The sequence below is a fragment of the Siniperca chuatsi genome, linkage group LG23 (genome assembly GCF_020085105.1).
Source record: "Siniperca chuatsi isolate FFG_IHB_CAS linkage group LG23, ASM2008510v1, whole genome shotgun sequence".
NCBI lineage: Eukaryota > Metazoa > Chordata > Actinopteri > Centrarchiformes > Sinipercidae > Siniperca > Siniperca chuatsi.
The window spans coordinates 22,391,038-22,410,867 of NC_058064.1; the positions used below are offsets into that span (position 1 = coordinate 22,391,038).

Sequence of the window (19,830 nt, forward strand, 5' to 3'; positions counted from 1 at the left end):
GTAAAAGCAATCTCATACATCAATAACATACAGTTCATTACAATTTGGCTCTGACTTATATAAATATAAATTATAGGCTATTAATTGTCCAAGGCCTTTCCGATTTAGAGCTGAATTTAGTCTAGAAATGTCACGCATATTTCTTTACTGTTACAATTGACAGACAGGAGGGAGACAGAATGACTGGAATGCTCTTTATTGAAAAACAGCCAGGAGAGTGCTAGGAAACGGGTCGTGGATGAAGGGAGGTAGCTGAAGGGAGCCGAGACTGGGGAACTACTGGTGAAGCCACGGACGACCGGAGGAGATACACTGGAAACAGGGGAAAGCACTAGAAACCAACACAATGGACATTTGTGTAGTCTGGTGCATGGAGTCCTACATGTGAACGAGGTCGGACACTGAGTGAGGTGAGTTGAGTTACTATATACTGAGTGTGATTGGGGCTGAGTAGGGGCAGGTGTGTAATTGGGAGCAGGTGTGGGTAATTACAGGCTGGTGAGGACATGACAGGCTGTGACAGTACCCCCCCCCTCCACGGCCAGCTCCCGAGGGACGAACCCCCCCCGACGCAGTGGCCTGTCCATAGGGAGCAAGCTGATCCGGGGAGCTGGTCGGAGTCTGGGGTTTCGGCCCAAAGCTGGGGCAGGTGTGGAGCCTGGGGACTCGGGCGGTCGACCAGGAGCTTGGACCGGAGCGGAGCCTGGGGACTCTGGCGGATGGACCTCCGGGCTGGAAACCGGAGTGAAGTCTGGAACCCTCCGGACATGGACGGCGAAGGCTGGGACCCTCTGGAGACGGACGGCGAAGGCTGGGACCCTCTGGAGACAGAGGCAGGCGGCAGCGGCTGGGCCTCGGAACTGGAGGCAGGCAAGCCGATGGGAGGCGGAGCCCTGGGAGGCAGACCGACTGATGACCACATATTCGGCGGGCCAAACTTCTGGCCGAGCAGCGCCAAGAACTGGCCCAGAGAGTTGAGGACCGCCTCTTCCCGTGCCGTCAGGGATCCCGCCAAGCGCAGCGTCGGGCCGGCCAGCCGGAGCACTATGAAGGCCACCCGAGACTGTTCAGTCGGGAACTGAGATGGGTGTAGGAGGAAGACCAGGTAGCATTTCGCTAAAAACTCTTCACATTCTCCTACTGAGCCTGAGAAGATCTCCCGGCTGCACCAACTCGTCAGCCGCTAGAGGAGGTGAAGGGCGGTTGAGGAGGTAACGCTGGGCCAGACAACTCAGGTTGAGGAAGGGGCCGTCGTCACTCCTGGCTGCCATCCTCGTGGTATCGGTCCGACCTTCTGTTACAATTGACAGACAGGAGGGAGACACAGAGAATGACTGGAATGCTCTTTATTGAAAAACAGCCAGGAGAGTGCTAGGAAACGAGTTGTGGATGAAGGGAGGTAGCTGAAGGGAGCCGAGACTGGGGAACTACTGGTGAAGCCATGGACGACTGGTGATGCCACGGAGGACTGGTGGAGCGACGGAGGACTGGTGAAGCCATGGAGGACTGGTGAAGCCACGGGGGAGATACACTGGAAACAGGGGAAAGCACTGGAAACCAACACAATGGACATTTGTGTAGTCTGGTGCATGGAGTCCTACACGTGAACGAGGTCGGACACTGAGTGAGGTGAGTGGAGTGACTATATACTGAGTGTGATTGGGAGCAGGTGTGGGTGATTACAGGCTGGTGAGGACATGACAGGCTGTGACAATTACATCATGGACAAACATTTGGAGAACTATTAACATGAAATGAGAGAAAGGAAATAGATTTTTTTTTATTGTTTTCACCATTCTGAGAAGTCATATTTGTTCTGCTGTCTCAAGAAGTTTAATTTCCAGTTTTAGTTTTTCATTTTCAAGCTCCAACTTCTCATGTTCTGCCTTGGGTTTGGTAGTCTCAGTCTCCCCACGAAGGATTCCCTTTTCAACATTTGTTTTGGGAGTGTGGGCATAGACATATTCCTCCTGCGTCATCATTTGGGTTGTGGGGCATGCTGTGGGGCTTTTCTCTTCTCTTGGGAGGTTGTTTGAGTCTGTAAAATCTCAACATTGTATTTTAAGTTTGTCTAACTAGCACTTAATTGTAACAATGTAGGCCTAACCTATAGCTGAAGGATAAAGTCATTTATGGTAATGTTACTGTATTAATGACCAACCACTAATGCAACCGCAAGGGGGCACGAGCCAGTGTCTTCTTGTGCCAGTCCCAAGTCTGGATAAATGCAGAGGGTTGTGTCAGGAAGGGCATCCGACGTAAAACACATGCCAAATTAAAAATGCGAATCGTGACAATGACTTCCATGCCGGATCGGTCAGGGCCCGGGTTAACAATGACCTCCACCGGTGCTGTTGACCTACAGGGTACCGGTGGAAATTGGACTACTGTTGGTCGAAAACGAAGAAGGAGAGGAGGAAAGTGTGTTCGTAGGCAGAGAGAGAAGAGGAAAGCTAAGAATGTAGGACTGACAGTAGGGACTTTGAATGTTGGGACTATGACAGGGAAGGCTAGAGAGTTCATTGACGTGATGCAGAGAAGGAAGGTGGACATACTGTGCGTCCAGGAGACCAGGTTGAAAGATAGTCAGATAGGAAGAGAAAGAGGCGTTTGTGAGGAATGTTCTAGAGGTGAAAAGAGTATCAGACAGGTTGATGAGTCTGAAGCTGGAAATTGAAGGGGTGATGTTCAATGTTGTGAGTGGTTATGCCCCACAGGTAGGATGTGAGTAGAGAAGGAGAAATTCTGGAGTGAGTTAGATGAAGTGATGCAGAGCATCCCCAGAGGTGAGAGAGTGGTGATTGGTGCAGATTTCAATGGGCATGTAGGTGAAGGGAACAGAGGTGATGAGAATGTGATGGGCAGGTTTGGTCTTCAGGACAGAAACGCAGAAGGACAGATGGTGGTAGATTTTGCAAAGAGGATGGAAATGGCTGTAGTGAACACTTTCTTCCAGAAGAGGCAGGAACATAGGGTGACATATAAGAGCGGATGTAGAAGCACTCAGGTGGACTACATCTTGTGTAGACGTTGTAATCTGAAAGAGACCAGTGACTGTAAAGTAGTGGTAGGGGAGAGTGTAGCCAGACAACACAGGATGGTAGTGTGTAAAATGACTCTAGTGGTGAGGAAGATGAAGAGGACAAAGGCAGAGCAGAGGACGAAGTGGTGGAAGTTGAAAAAGGAAGAATGTCGTGTAGTTTTCAGGGAGGAGCTGAGACAGACTCTGGGTGGTCAGGAAGTGCTCCCAGATGACTGGACCACTACAGCTAATGTGATCAGGGAGACAGGTAGGAGGGTACTCGGTGTGTCATCTGGAAAGAGGAAAGTGGACAAGGAGACTTGGTGGTGGAACGAGGAAGTTCAGGAGTGTATACAGAGAAAGAGGTTAGCTAAGAAGAAGTGGGATACTGAGAGGACTGAAGAGAGTAGACGGGAGTACAGGGAGATGCAACGTAAGGTGAAGGTAGAGGTGGCAAAGGCCAAACAAAGAGCATATGAGGACTTGTATGCTAGGTTGGACACTAAAGAGGGAGAGGTGGATTTGTACAGGTTGGCCAGACAAAGAGATAGAGATGGGAAGGATGTGCAGCAGGTTAGGGTGATTAAAGATAAGGATGGAAATGTATTGACAGGTGCCAGGAGTGTGATGGGAAGATGGAAGGAGTACTTTGAAGAGTTGATGAATGAGGAAAATTAAAGGGAACCAAGAGTAGAAGAGGTGACTGGTGTGGAGCAGGAAGTAGCAAAGATTAGCAAGAGTGAAGTGAGGAGGACGTTGAAGAGGATGAAGAGTGGAAAGGCAGTTGGTCCAGATGACATACCTGTGGAGGTATGGAAGTGTCTAGGAGAGGTGGCAGTAGAGTTTCTGACTAGTTTGTTTAACAAGATCTTGGAGAGTGAGTGGATGCCCGAGGAATGGAGGAGAAGTGTACTGGTGCCAATTTTTAAGAACCAGGGAGATGTGCAGAGCTGTGGCAACTACAGAGGAATAAAGCTGATGAGCCATACAATGAAGTTGTGGGAAAGAGTAGTGGAAGCTAGGCTAAGGGCAGAGGTGAGCATTTGTTAGCAGCAATATGGTTTCATGCCTAGAAAGAGTACAACAGATGCAGTATTTGCTTTGAGGATGCTAATGGAGAAGTACAGAGAAGGTCATAGGGAGTTGCATTGTGTCTTCGTAGATTTAGAGAAAGCGTATGACAGGGTGCCGAGAGAGGAGCTGTGGTATTGTATGAGGAAGTCTGGAGTGGCAGAGAAGTATGTTAGAGTGGTGCAGGACATGTATAAGAGCTGTAAGACCGTGGTGAGGTGTGCTGTAGGTGTGACAGAGGAGTTCAAGGTGGAGGAGGGTTTGCATCAAGGATCGGCTCTGAGCCCCTTCTTGTTTGCTCTGGTGATGGACAGGCTGACAGATGAGGTTAGACAGGAATCTCCATGGACCATAATGTTTGCGGATGACATTGTGATTTGTAGTGAGAGCAGGGAGCAGGTGGAGGAAAATCTAGAGAGATGGAGGTCTGCTCTGGAAAACAGAGGAATGAAGCTTAGCCGCAGTAAGACAGAATACATGTGTGTCAATGAGAGGGACCCAGGTGGAACGGTGAGGTTGAAGAAGGTGCAGGACTTAGGGTCAACGGTTCAGAGCAATGGAGACTGTGGAATAGAGGTGAAGAGGCGAGTGCAAGCAGGTTGGAATGGGTGGAGAAAAGTGTCAGGTGTGTTGTGTGATAAAAGAGTATCAGCAAGAATGAAAGGAAAGGTGTTCAAGACGGTGGTGAGACCAGCGATGTTGTACAGTTTAGAGACAGTGGCACTGAAGAAAAGACAAGAGGCAGAGCTGGAGGTAGCAGAGCTTAAGATGTTGAGGTTCTCTTTGGGAGTGACGAGGATGGACAGGATCAGGAATGAGTACATCAGAGGGACAGCTCATGTTAGATGTTTCGGAGATAAAGTCAGAGAGGCCAGATTGAGGTGGTTTGGACATGTTCAGAGGAGAGACTGTGAATATATTGGTAGAAGGATGCTGAGGTTGGAGCTGCCAGGCAGGAGGGCTAGAGGAAGACCAAAGAGGAGATTTATGGATGTAGTGAGAGAGGACATGAAGTTAATTGGTGTGAGTGAAGAGGATGCAGAGGACAGGGTTAGATGGAGGCACATGATTAACTGTAGTGACCCCTGAAAGGGAACAGCCGAAAGGAAAAGAAGATTAATGACCTACCACTCATACTGACAGCTGTCACATCATGATTTGCGCTGCACCAATCCGAGTCATCCACTTTAACTGTTGGGGATGACAGCTCTGAACTGTCAATGCCATTCAGTCATCCAAAAATATCAATGATGATACTGCTGTATACAGACATTTTTGGTGAAGGACCTCCCCCTGTTAAGAGCCGATGAATCCTTTTTGGCTTTTGATAAAAGATCTTTCTATTTCTTTAACTTTGACCTCTTTAACTGTCCACAGTCCGCCATTGCATTCATTACTGATTGCACTGGTGATCGATTTCCATGCTGATAGTTTTTGTTTGCTTGTGTTGTTAAATTTAGCTGTGAGTACGTCTCTATGCTCTACAAACAACTCTAAGTTTTCTTATTCCTCTATCAGTTCAATTAATTTTCCTTTTCTTTTGGTTTGCGTTATCCATATCTTCCATAGCTTGTTTGAAGGAAGAAGTTAGAGTGAGATAGAAATGTGCAACAATCATCACGCTTCACGTGTATTCATGTGAACGCGCATCATAAGACTGGGCGCAGCTACGACTGTGGTCAGTCAAGCTTGGTACACTCTTTACTTGGTAAATTCAAATCACAATGTCGGACGTAGCTAAGACCAGCGTAAAACCTACTTTTTTACGCGCAGCTGGTGTACTCGGCTGCAGATGTCAACCCAAGTCTATATAAAATACAGTGGTGTGAAAAAGTGTTTGTCACACTTAAATGTTTCAGATCATCAAACAAAAATATTAGTCAAAGATAACTTCACAAAATAGATGGCGTCATGAGAAAAGAAAATGATGTGGATATATTGAAGCAACATCTGAAGACATCAGCCAGGAAGTTAAAGCTTAAGCGCAAATGGGTCTTTCAAATGGACAATGACCCCAAGCATACCTCCAAATTAGTTACAAAGTGGCTTAAGGACAACAAAGTTAAGGTACTGGAGTGGCCATCACAAAGCCCTGATCTCAATCCCATAGAAAATTTGTGGGCGGCACTGAAAAGGTGAGTGCAAGCAAGAAGGCCTACAAACCTGACCCAGTTACACCAGCTCTGGCGAGCTGAGAGTGAAGTTACTAAGGTTTAGCTGACTAATGCTGAGAGTCTTTCTGAGAGACAGATAGGCCCAAGGTACACTGTTATGGAAGTTTTTATTGGACTTCATTATTTGTAACCCACAGAAGACAATCCACAAATGTGTACCATAATACACAAATATCTCACTATCTACAAACATGTATTTTTAAATTGGTGTTGTGTAAAGTTATATCCACAAAAATACAGAGCGATTTGCAAATACGCATAACTTACTCTGTAAAAACTTTTTAATTTCACATAAAAAAGGTATAGGTTTTACAAATGTAAATAGTTTCACCACAACAAATACATGTAAAGTGATATTTACGCATTTGTGGACATGTGAAGGGTTTTGCACATTTGTAGATTGCTTCCTGTCAGCTTGTTGGCCACATGAAGTTTGTGACTTCCCTCCTGTTTATTTGTGGAATCGTACCGCAGCAGATCTGAAAAAAGGAAACTGTAAATTGAGGTGCAGTTACTAGCTACACCAACAGGTGGCGAGATTCCCTCACATGAGCTGAGGGAACTACAGTCTGTGAGCTGATGGAAGAAGGCTGAACAAGAACCATCGTACAACAGGAGAAAACCAGCTGGCTTCTACCAGGAGGAGAAAGACGGGGTGGAGCATCTTTATTTAACCCAACGGTCATGATTCAGCATCGGGTTCGTCATTGTCATCTCCAGGTGAGTGTGCTGTGCTTGCTTACTTACTGAGGTTACCTACAGTTTGCTAACGTTAGTGTTAGCTAGCTGTAGCAGTGGTGTACAAGCTAGCTCATATGTTAGATCATTTAGTTCGGGGCCCTGTCTCAGAAAGCGGGTTGAGTGAAAGAGAGGTAACTTAAAGTCTGGGTCAGGACCATGGTTACCATGGTAACTGACTCTGTGAACCTAGCCTGCTCACTGGCAGGTTTTCCTCAACAAACACTCTTCTGTGTCTCCTCCCTCTCACAGAGCCTCCTTCGTACAGACCCGGTCAGTCATTCAGTCCGAATCAAAGCGCTGTCGCAGCGCATTACTTAGCCGAGGTTTACTGTCAGAATCTGAATCCTGGTTGGATATTAGTTTGTTAATCAGGACTATCTGAAGTTAGCACTTTTATGCTGTCAATCATTTCTTTGAACAGCGGTTTTTGGCCTCACATTCAAATATTCCACAGCATCAAGTCACTCAGAATGAAACCTCTGCATGTCCTTCTGTTTATAACACTGACTCTGTGCACACAAGACAGCTGTCAGTCTGTTAGAGCAGCTCCACTAAAATCTTTATTGCACATAATGTGTCATCTCAGTTTAAATGGTAAAAAAAGTGACAGTATTTTAAAAGTTAAATGCTTTGTAAGCCATGATGTCTCTGTTGTGTTTCTACTACATGATTATAGGAATGATATGACCTGTGGATTTTCTGGAGATATCACTGACCCTTTCATCCCTTTCTTTCTCAGCAGCACCTTGGCCTCATCTCTCCTGTCCTGTTACCATCACTGGACTCCAAGCCACCATCAACACTGCATTCTACTGCTGCTGGACGACGCTGGACTCTTCTCTGATTTTCATCTCCATCTAAACTTTTCTGTACAAGTGTATAATTTACTTTTGAATAGTTTATCACAATGTATTTGTTTTACATTTATATTTAAATAAATACTTTTTTACTTACTTACATACTTTTGAGAATTGTGTCATGTAATAAACAGTCTTGTATGAACAAATTATAATCAAAATTATGACATAAGTGTTGTCTTTTACTTGTTTGTTTCCTGCACTAACCCTATTTTTCTGAATTAGACTGTTGTAGCTGTTCTGTTATTTGCCTCATGCCACTACCATATCTGTTTTAATAGGGGCTGGCCAGCTCTGTTATTTGTGGAATTGGACAAATAAATAGGGGGGCATGTAAAAATGAATCCACAAATGTGTAAATATCACTTTACATGTATTTTTTGTGGTGGAACTATTTACACTTGTAAAACCTATATCTTTTTATGTGAAATTAAAATACTTTTTTACAGAGTAAGTTATGCATATTTGCAAATCGCTATATTTTTGTGGATATAACTTGACACAACACAAATTAAAAAATATGTTTGTGGATAGTGAGATATTTGTGTATTATGGTACACATTTGTGGATTGTCTTCTGTGGGTTACAAATAATGAAGTCCAATAAAAACCTGCATACACATCAGCCAGTGTTAAAGTTTTACCGAGTCATTCTATACCTACTGAGGGTTAGGACAATCAAACCACTGTCCACACACTGCATAATGATCCAAGAATTTTTATTAAGTTTTTCATTAAATATAGGTGAAGTTTTGAGCTACATGCTTTTCATCAGAAAATAAGAAACAGGAAGATAACGCATCCAATATCCAAAAATACAATCAATGAAAATACACACGAGTCACACATTATTTCACTGAATTAAAATCACAAGTAATAAATCAATAAACCTCAGAATCACTCATCAGTCAGCACTAATCTTGTGCAGCTCAAACACAGACATTTATTTTAAAGGATAAGTCTAGTGCTATTCTATATTTTTGTTGTCACCAAATCCCATATAAAGACTCAAACCATCAATGAACTGATCCTTCTAACAAGTAATGTGTGTGTATCCACAGCCTGATATATCTTATTCCTCTGTGCCATAGAGTTGTTGTCCAAAAACTATGAAAAACACATCAGTGTGCCACACCGTTGCACTGGGTGACATATACACTGTAGTTTATTTTGACTCAATCCCACATACACTATCCTGCTGCCCCAAATACTCACTAGAGCACCAAATGTGTATTGATCCACCGCTGAAAATAGTCCCCAACAAATGCACCATTTCCTAACCCCGGCAGCAACAAGATAGTGAACATAATAATGTGGTTATCATCTTCACATAAAATGCTCAACATCTGCAAACTGTGTCCATCCACTTTTCCTGCGCTTGCACACCAAGCACTATCAATTTACAGAGTCCACCTCCCCTCATCCGGCCAGAATCTTGTGCTCCTTCAGCTCAGGAACGGTCCGCCCACTGACTGCTAGAGCCGGGATGTTGGTGGAGCAGGTCTCTGCAAAGATGTGGGCAAAACAGTCTCAGATTTCCCATTGCTTGGCCAGCCTGATTCTCATTTCAATTAATATCAAATAAGATAACTGATAAAAATAAAAATGTAGTGGAGTTTGAAGGAGCTAGCCGACTTGCCGCAGCATCTACATGCACAGCCGTTGCCATAGTCAAAATCTCCTGATTCAGTCGATTTGAACAATTTTGGCTTAGCCCTTTAAATCATATCCAATCAGACATCATGTAATGATGTTTCAGCAATAAAGCCGAAAAAAAAAAAAAATCAACACAAATGTAGCAAGTTTGAAGGAGCTACCAGCAGCTACATTTACAGTGTAGCAGTTAAATATTAGTCAAAGATAACACAAGTAAACACAAAATGCAGTTTTTAATTGAAGGTTGTTATTATTAATAACAACCTTCATTTAAAAACCTGTGTGAAATAGTGATTGCCCCCTAAACCTAATAACTGGCCGGGCCACCCTTAGCAGCAACAACTGCATTCAAGTGTTTGCGATAACTAGCAAAAATGGCCTGCATGGCAGAGTTCCAAGATGAAAACCACTGCTGTTCATCTAAATTTTGCCAGAAAACATTTTGATGATCCCCAAGACTTTTGGGAAAATACTCTGTGGACTGATGAGACAAAAGTTGAACTTTTTGGAAGGTGTGTGTCCCATTACATCTGGCGTAAAGGTAACACCGCATTTCAGAAAAAGAACATCATACCAACAGTAAAATATGGTGGTGATAGTGTGATGGTCTGGGGCTGTTTTTTTGCCCAGTCTCTATCTTATGGTGGAGTCATGAACACTGACCTTAACTGAGGCAAGTGAGGCCAGCAGTTCTTTGGATGTTGTTGTGGGGTCTCTGAATGGCTGAAGAAGAACAAAATCAAGACTTTGGAGTGGCCTAGTCAAAGTCCTGACCTGAATCCTATTGAGATGCTGTGGCATGACCTTAAAAAGGCAGTCTGTTCTTTGACTAATATTTAAATTTGTTTGATGATCTGAAACATTTAAGTGTGACAAACAAAATAAGAAATCAGGAAGGGGGCAAACACTTTTTCACACCACTGTACATGCACAGCCGTTGCCAGTGTGGAAACAAGTTGTATTCTCGAAATTTAAAGAAATTTAAGGGTGCAATTGAAGGAGAAGATCACAAGTTTATCTTTTAGAATAGTATCAACTGTTCTCAGATGGGGTTGCCTGAGCTGAGGACCTTCCATGTGTGTTATGACACCTGAATACAGTCAAAACAGTCTTTTCGATTGAAGCAAAAACGTGCACTAACTTTGTTGCACAGTATATTAATTAAGGTTTTAAAACTACATACCACCAATTAATTTCTATGACTTCTTGAAGACTCACAGACAACCTGTGTGTGTGTGTGTGTGTGTGTGTGTGTGATGTGTGTGTGTACTTCAAAATAAGACGGTGTAGTCCCTCATTCGTCCAGGAGTGTTCTATCGTAGAATCATTCTGAAAACAGTGTCCAGATGACTATGACTGAAACCTTTTCTACGATGTGTGTGTACTTGTACGTCTATCTTTGTGTCGACCAATTTGAGTTTTAGACCTTCAGATTGAGGTCAGTTTTTGAAAGTGAGAACATTTTGGCCAGTCCTGGGCTGTTTGAGGGTTAAGAGTTCAGGTTAGAATTGGGTTTAGGTTCAGTCTAGGGTTAGGGTTAGGGTTTACAGTTGTCATGATTAAGGTTAGGGAATGCTTTATGTCACATCAATGAGGGTGCTCACAAGTATAGATGTACAAACGTGTGTGCCGGCATCTGTGTCTGTTTGTGTGTAACAGGTACATACCGGATAGCTGAGCTCAGGCTTTGGTACCAGTCATTGAGATCCTCCTGGTTGCTGGACATCAGCAGGAGTTTGGCTTTGGGGAAGGTTAACTGGAGGAAGAGGAGGTATAAGAGAGTAGTTAGGATGTTTGTTGGCAGTATGAGTGTGAATGAGGTGTTATGGTGGGTGTGCGGTACTGTATTGTGATGGGTATTTGGATGACTGGTATGGCCCTGTCACACTGGCAATGGCAGCACAGCCAAAACACAGGTTTCCTCATTAATTTCAGTGAGACTTATGTGTTGGTGCAGCGAGCGGTGCTGTCGCTCAATATAAAATATTCAGAGAAACATTCTAGCTTTACTTTTTCAGCTGTGCAATGCAACATCATCCAGGTACACAAGGTTTTCGAACACAGGTACTGTACATATTTACAGGTAGAATACCTTGTAGTGTGTGCTTTGTAATACTATGCTAATTCACTGTTTACCTCATTAGGAGAAAACTATTGCTGCTGTGATTAACTTTTCAGAGTACAATGTGGCCTAAAAAGGCTTTGTTTCTTGGCATTGAATAAATCTTTAAATTAGACTTGCTGGTTCATATTTCCACTTCTACCTGTTCCCTGTAGTAACATGTAGTTTGATTTAAGACTGAAGGTCTCCTTACTCCAGATCCTGTGATGTGATAGGATGGGTACTGGATAATAAGATGGCCATATTAAAACTGAAGCTTTGTTTGGCAAATCCTGTTTTCTGTGCTGGCAAAAATTCATAATTTTTGTCCATGCAACATGCACAATCTAAACCAGAGTTCACCTCTTGAAACAGTAACTGTTCTGTAAGTCTATGCTAACAAGACCAAGGGGGTAAAAAGTGGCTCAAGAAATCCTCAGTCATAGTCTGACTTTATCAGCCAGATATGACAAATTTCAGACTTCAAGAGATTAACTGTTATTATGAAGATTAATCAACACATACATTTCACTCAGTCTTTGATAGGTTGAATCTGAACTTTGCACATTTGCGGTAGCATTTAATAGTCATTATCAATTGGGCATTAAAAACAGTGTTTCCTACAGTTTTAGAGGTAATTTCTGATGGTCTGCGCCTTTGGTGGCAAACTCTGACATCCAAAAAGAGCTGGCTGCAAAACAGCATCATTCACAAGCTGACTTCAGATTAGCAAAGATTACCAAATCTGCACAGGGACTTTCCATTCTGGCAGACTTTTAAACTATTCAGCACTTTAAACTTCATTTAGAAATATACAGTTAAAAGGAAGAAGTAAGAAATATAAAAAATGGGTGGGGAAAGTAAAGTTTGTTCTTCAGAAACATTTAGTAATTTCACTAACACTAAGTCTTTTCAACTGCAAAGTGTTGCAAGGAAACTGGAGAAAAAATAAATCTGTGGTGCTTATGCCTCTTTTGACGGTTCATGCACTGTGGAAACCTGATTTTAAGTTTGTTCCACATTAAAAACTTTTCCACAACAAATCATAGTTTTCCAGGACATTTTGTCATTTTTCAGGACATGATTTGAAAGACACATTTACAGCCTTCCAGATTTTCCAAGAGGCATGGGAACCATAAAAAACTGTAGATTTATCTGCTTTTGGTTGTATTTTAGTGGCCTCACCATCTGTTAGTCATCAGAAGAATCTCTACAGCAGGGCTGAAACTGCAGTAACATTATAAAAACAGTAGAGGGCAGGCCAAATCAAGCAAAAACCTCTTCGCTCTGTCAGCTTGTCATACAGGAAAACCTACTGCTGCTTTTCACAGGTGTTCATCGCCCTCAACACTGACTGAAATCTGAAGGTAAAGAAAACACACAAAACAAGTAAAGTTGAGTAAAGTAAAATAATCTGTTATATCAGGTCACATTTACAGGAAAATGATATTCTGTTCTGTCGGCAGCTGGGCAGAAACATGTTCTCAGATCTCTTGTGGGCTCCTTTCAAGTCTACAGAGTAACAGGGCCCTCTTCCTTTGAGTCAACAGTAATTATTAACTCTCTCATTCACATTGCTAAAAGCAGCCTCAGATTGTACTTGTCAAACAAACCAAAGGGAGATGTCCAAGCCCAAACAAAAGGGGCTTTTACAGCAGCACGATTACACTGGGAAAGCTATTACAGAGGATCAAAATTAGGCCTTTACCATATTAAGTTACCTTTCACATTTATCTGCGGCTGCAGCCTCTACACAGGAAACTAGCTTGTTGAGAAGTGACATATCGATCATTTCCATGTGCATTTGGACAGAACAGAGCATATAGCTCATCAAACATAATGATGTTTTTATACGGGGTGGGGGGTGTCTCTCATTATACATTTAATAGATTACGATTTCAAATGTACCATCATCAAAAGTATTATCTAATTAGAGTTCAGTGAGAATTGAGTGCCACATGATATTAGGAACTTGCCACTTGGGGGACGGCGGTTGATTTATGCACAAATAGATTCCATTTCTATTGCAATGCGGTAATTAGGGATTTGTCAGGAAATCTGACCCTCTTAGGTAGTAGAAATTACTTTGTATAATAAGAACGGCAGAGCATGGAGCCTCATTGCTGCACATAATTTAGCTTGATTATTTATACATCAGAGAGAATCTGTCAGGGATGTGGGAAAATATTCAAGTAGTGAGGGCATATTAGCAGGAGGAAGACTACAGACAGTGAGAGAGGAGAGAATAAGTAAGGTCGAGACAGACGGAGGGAGGGGAAAGAACAGAAGATGAAGAGAAAAATGTGTGACGAGCCACAAATAAAAGCCAGTTCTCTACAAACATGTGACCAAGAAAAAAAGAAAAGAAAGAAACACAGACAATTTTAATAAAAGCGATTTTTTTCAGACTTTGCATATAGATTGCCATGGCATTTTCAGCTGTCAAATTTAATTTGGCTTTAATTTTTCATGGCCCTGTATGAGGAGGGCCCTGGAGTGCTGACAGCCCTTTTCCTTAAGCTCAGGTAGAGGCCCGGGATCAATAATGTGTCCTTATGAGAAATTACGTGTAATACTATTGAGTATGCATTTGGGCCTCAGTGGGATAAGAGGCTAATGAAATGCCATTTCTGCCATTAGATAACGTGTAGTGTGCTGGCGGAGAGCGGCGACAGGCTTGAGGAAGATGTATTTACTGGAGGGCCGGAAGAGATGGATCTGCAGCCTAATCTGATCCAGCAATTGAGAGATTCTGTTATAGCAGGCAGCCATCACTACACTTCCCAGCTCTTAACATAAACACACACTCCAAATAATACAGCTCTGAATAATCTCCCCATCAGCAGCCTTTTCATTAGTCCCTTGAAGGATGCTTTTAATTTACACTGCCTTCAACAAATCAAGACAATACGTCCTTGGGCCTGCCAAGATGATCATACAGCAACACACATGCTGGACACTCTGTAGTCTTATATATACACTACTAGGATTACCTGAATTAATCTGTGTTTGGTGCTGCACATTCTCACAAAATACATAAATTCTGTATTTCACCCACATACTATTGATAAAATCCCTTTTTTCTCTAGACACTACTGAATGGTAGTGGATCATTATGGCTGATTAGGCAGGTAAACCGGCTAAATTTGCACCAACAAGCTATCAAACAAGCTCAACAAGCTCATACTAATCATTTTTAGGGCTGGGTATCAAATCACAATACTTTTATGGAGCTGACCAAAATGTGTGTAGCACTGAGTGATGTCAAGTATCAAAAACTGGCATTAAATGTCTGGTCAGATGTTAAAACTGTATTTTATTTAGGGCTTAATTGATTAGTCAATCAATAGAAAATAAATCATCAGCAGTATTGAAAAGCGATTAATTGTTATAAATGTATTGCATTTATATTATAGTAAACTGAATATCTTTGGGTTATGGACTGTTGGTCTGATAAGTAAAAACACATCACCAACAGCTCTGGAAAAATGTCACGTAACATTTTATAGATTATTAATAATGAATTATAAAAATAATAAACAGATTCAATGATAATAAATAATTGTTAGTTGCAGCCCTAATTTTATTCAGGCTAATGTCTTGTACAGCTGCTTGTGTTAGACAGCATCTAAAATTTGAGAACTTTGGCTTCTTTAATTAAATTCATTTAAGGTTTTTGTAGAAAAACATGTTTATATTTTTCTCGAGTCTGAAAATATTGAGATGTTGATTCACATGAGACTGATGTTATCATTATCAGAAATATAGCAGGTGACGTGTGATGGAACTTTTTAAAATTCTCAAGGGATTAAGAAAATGATTATTATTTTGAAACCAGTGAATCATTTAGTGTACAAATGCCCATCTTAACTTACCATATCCCAAAGTGTTTTAAAGTTAGAGCTGAAACAAGAAGCAAATCAATTATTTGGTCGAAAATTTATAGGCAAATTATTTTTTGATAATTTATTAATTGTTACAGTTGTCAAGCAAATATGGCAAATATTCTCTGGTTTCATCTTCACAAATGTGAGGATTTGCTGCTTTTCTCTTTATATCACAGTAAAATGAATATCAGTCTTTTGGACTGTTGGTCAGACAAAACAAGACATCTGAAGATGTCACTTAGGTTGTGAAGGAAAAGTTACATTTTTTTGACATTTGATAGACTAAATGATTTTTGATTAATTGCAAAAATAGACAACAGGTTAATTGATAATACCAACAGCTAAAAAATACAAATCATTTACTGATTCCAGCTTCTTATATGTGCTACATTTCCCAGATTGATATCATTGATGTCTTTTTACCTAATAAATGATTAGAAAAATGAAAAGTCACATATTGAATTATAATTGCTTAATATTTAAAATAAATACTACTAGTCCTGTGTGACTCAAGCTTTAATGTCAAAAAGCATCAAATGCTGCCAACATTTTGGACAGACAGCAGTGTGAGCAGACAGTAGAGTAATCAAACCTCCGCACACTGCTGTGCATCACAGGGAAGCACATTAACAGCACAACATAAAGAGCTCTTTGAGCGAGAGCATATCTGCTGAAATGAATATTGATGCAGCATTGGCACTAAACTCTCACTGCATAAACGCTTTGGTTACTCACTCCATGATGCGTGAATGTTTCATGACAGCAACTACATAATCTAGACACAATTTGGCAGCCAGCAGTTGATGAATCAGACTGAAAGGAGAGACAAATTAAAAGTTCAACTTTTGGGCTACTTCAACAAGGGTCTGAAGTGATTAGGGAGAAGAAGAAATGAGGGAACACAGGTCTTCTCTGACAAGCAGAACTAAATGACATTTTCATTCAGTGAGGCTGGAAAACATTCAGGAAATCTCTGTTTGGCAGATTATGCAACAGCAAGGCCATATGTAAGACAAATCAAAGCAACATACATCAAAAGTGGAAATTAAATAATACCTCTGCTAAGGACTCAGTCATGTGTATACTCAAATCAATGAACAGATGTCTCCCCCACCTGCTGCCCAACAAACACTGAGCATTTTCTTTTTAACATTCAACTTACAGTTACACAGGAAATTACAAATCCTGTGTCAACTATTGTAGATGGCCCTACTTATCATTAAGACTATGATATGTACAATAACACTGAAAGCTCAGTGATTGTCACTGACTTGACTTGAATCTGGTATGGTAACCTGACTGTGGCAACTAAAAATATGCATTCTGTGTAAGATTAGTAATACCTACAAACAAAAAGGTATATCTAGGATCATTTGTACCATGTGCAGTCAATATAATGAACAAACAGCACTAACATATCCTCATGCTAGGATATTTTACTGCTGATGATTTGTGATGCATGTTGTGTTTATTACTTTTTTATTGTGTTATGTTTATTATATTTATTGGAGAGACAAAGACTAATTTCCTGCCCTGGTGGGACAATACAGTTTTATTATATTCTAAAGCATATGCTGTATAGGTTGAGATTTTGTACAAGAAGTCTATTTTAATACAATGCTTATATGGCACATGTAGATTGAAAGAGTTATTGGTGATTGAAATCATTCTTCCTGAAGCAATCCCTTCGTAGAGTGACTACACTGTAACAGATGCAGGACAAAATACACAGTCTTTGTTCTGTGTATTCTAAAGTTCAGCTGATGCTAAGATGAAGCTTCAGCAATCTGAATAACACAAACCAAGTAGGTATCTTCATCCTGGCAATCGTGTGTAGGTTGAATGCCTGTGTTTTGTCCCAGCAAAAAACCTATATGCAACTTCCAGGATGTAAGCTATAAGGCTTCAGCTTTGGAATAAATCTTTGCACAGAATGAGACTTCTATATTTTACATTGTAGTTGCACTATGAAGGAATACTCTGCGGCTAGTATGGAGAGGAGGACCAATAACTCTTTCAACATATACATGGGCATGTAAGTATTGTATTAAGCTTATAACTAATTTGGAGAATATATTGAACAAAATTGAACACTAGAATCAGAGGTTTCTTGCTGTTTTCCTTATATATAGTTCATTCTTCTAATATGAAATTTCAGCTGCTGTTCATAAATAAGTCAGTATGCCATTAATTGATTTATTTCCTTCCTGTTTCTTTAATGTTGTTTTCCACTCCCACTGAGCTGAACACTATCAAATACAATATTTCACAATATCCCAGAAATTCCCTGATCGCTCTGTTTTGGAAAGAAACTTGTCACATGAACAATATTTAGGTAGGCAGTTATGAGCCTAGCTGGCTGACACTCACGCTGAGCAGGCCTCCCTGGCTCCTGGTGTGGCCAAACACCTTCTCCACAGTGCAATCCTGCAGGGGGTAGGCGTACTGACCGGCAAACTTGTCTCCGTTGGTGGTATGCAGTGAGCTGCAGCGCTTGGCCTGCAGCAGCATGTCAGAGAACAGGAAGAACATCTTGGGCTTAACGTCTGCACCTTTAGGAGGAACCATCTTCAGCCAGCCCTCACGGATGTACCATCTCCCTGTGAGATGAGGGAGGAACAGACAGAAACATAAACAATCATTATCTTTAGATGCTTGTCTGGTGTCTGATGTCACTGTTCATGTCTATTACCCATTTAAAGTTTTCAAACCACATGACTAGGGATGGGGTTCAATAGCATTTTATCAAATCTAAATCCGGTTCCGAATCTGCTTATCGAATCCGAATCCTTTCAATTTCCTTACCGAGTCTTAGTTAAAAAATTGTTGAAAAATTATTGTTTTTATTTCACTCAGTATTATAGCTAAACCATGGAGATTCTACTGTGCTGAAAGGGTGTAGGGCTTTCACCACATATTTTGTCACTACTCTGTGAAATTCATTAACCCTGTTATCCCTGACTCATTTTTCCTTTTGCTACGAGGGAAAACAGTGTTTGCTCCTTACTGGGGGGCTGTGCTGAAGAAGGTAAACACAGTGGAAGTAATACTTTATCATTCAGCAAATATCAACTAAACCATTTGTTGAATTTTCTGTGTACACGATACACTTAATGTTACGTGAATGTGAAATGGTTGTTGCACTGCTACAGGTCACAGAATACAGTGTAACACCGGCAGTAGGCTGACGCCAAGCACTCGTCCTTCTCAAGTTATCAAAAATAACACAATTTCTTACTTTAACATGATGGACGGTAGATAAATATTTAACCATGGACTTGTTAATCCCCTCTTTGTCATGAGTACCCCTGCATATATTGCATTTGGGAATTGTTTGGTTGACTTTGTATCCACACTTTGACTTAGGGCAGTTTAAGTTAAAGCAGACTGCCTTAACTTAAATGTTCCAGTCAGTCTGCCTGTAAGGTCAGAAATAGGCAAAAGAGATGATCTAAGAGAGGTTGTGAATGAAAGATTCAATAAGGGACTCATTGGCTGCAGAGCTTAAAGAATCTGGGTATTTCACCAACTTGGAACCAGATCCAAAATGGAACTAGCTATCAGAACCCATCCCTACAGTGAGTCCAATATCCAATTTTTGCAACTTTCAGTGACTGGTCAGGTCTCAGTCTCTTTTTTTAATTCTTCACACAACTACTTCTGTCACTTTTCATGTGAACAACCAAGTGCAACACCTTGAATGTCTTTGAGGAGAGACTGTCTGAAAATGTGTGCTGTTATTCCCATTTGTACGATTCATCATCGTCACATCCCTTTCTATGACAGCAGGCTTTTCACCCCGCCTTCAAGTGTGGCCATTCAGAACAGATATAAACACTTTTGACTTGGTTAGACAACACAAACTACTTTGTTTTCAAGCGGGCCCTTACTTACTGTTTGATATGACCATTAGCTTATGGTGGCAAATGTTAGCCATAACAAACTTCAGATAGATGTTGCTCTGTAGCTAACATTAATTCAGTTCACTGACATTATGACTCATGTCTACTTGTACTTCTTTCACACTATTTTTAGCATTTACCACTATCTCTAAGTGACCACAGTGCCTTTAAACTAGATTTCCACATCATTAAAGTATCATGAAATACACCACACACAACTAGTTCTTATTCAAGGTGTAGTTGTTACTAATTAGTTATACCTGGCCACTATTTGATTTAACTGTTGCAAATCTGACCAACAAGCAAATAACAAAACTGTGATCCCACTAAGACAGGGGTTTTATTCTGCAGGCTCCACTTCATAAGATTTGATCTACCTCTTATTAGGCCTGCCCTAAATAAACTAATATTAAATACACT

The 19,830-nt window shown here is 41.2% G+C and overlaps 1 protein-coding gene and 1 long non-coding RNA gene across 4 annotated transcripts in view; one reads left to right on the forward strand and one right to left on the reverse strand.

Moving 5' to 3' along the window:
• The first annotated feature begins 6,634 nt into the window (after positions 1–6,634).
• LOC122871289 lies at positions 6,635–8,013 on the forward strand. The gene is made up of 2 exons (XR_006376832.1): positions 6,635–6,987; positions 7,748–8,013. It is a non-coding gene; the product is annotated as an uncharacterized LOC122871289 (long non-coding RNA).
• A 553-nt stretch (positions 8,014–8,566) lies between these two features.
• Positions 8,567–19,830, reverse strand: part of arhgef39 (Rho guanine nucleotide exchange factor (GEF) 39) — a 98,824-nt gene continuing 87,560 nt past the window's right edge. For all 3 annotated transcript variants that reach the window (XM_044186453.1, XM_044186452.1, XM_044186451.1), the window contains 3 exons: positions 17,879–18,108; positions 11,188–11,276; positions 8,567–9,369 (listed from right to left, as the gene is read on the reverse strand). In XM_044186453.1, coding sequence (XP_044042388.1) covers positions 9,315–9,369; positions 11,188–11,276; positions 17,879–18,108 — 374 coding nt within the window. In that variant the 3' untranslated portion in view covers positions 8,567–9,314. The remainder of the gene's footprint in view (positions 9,370–11,187; positions 11,277–17,878; positions 18,109–19,830) is intronic.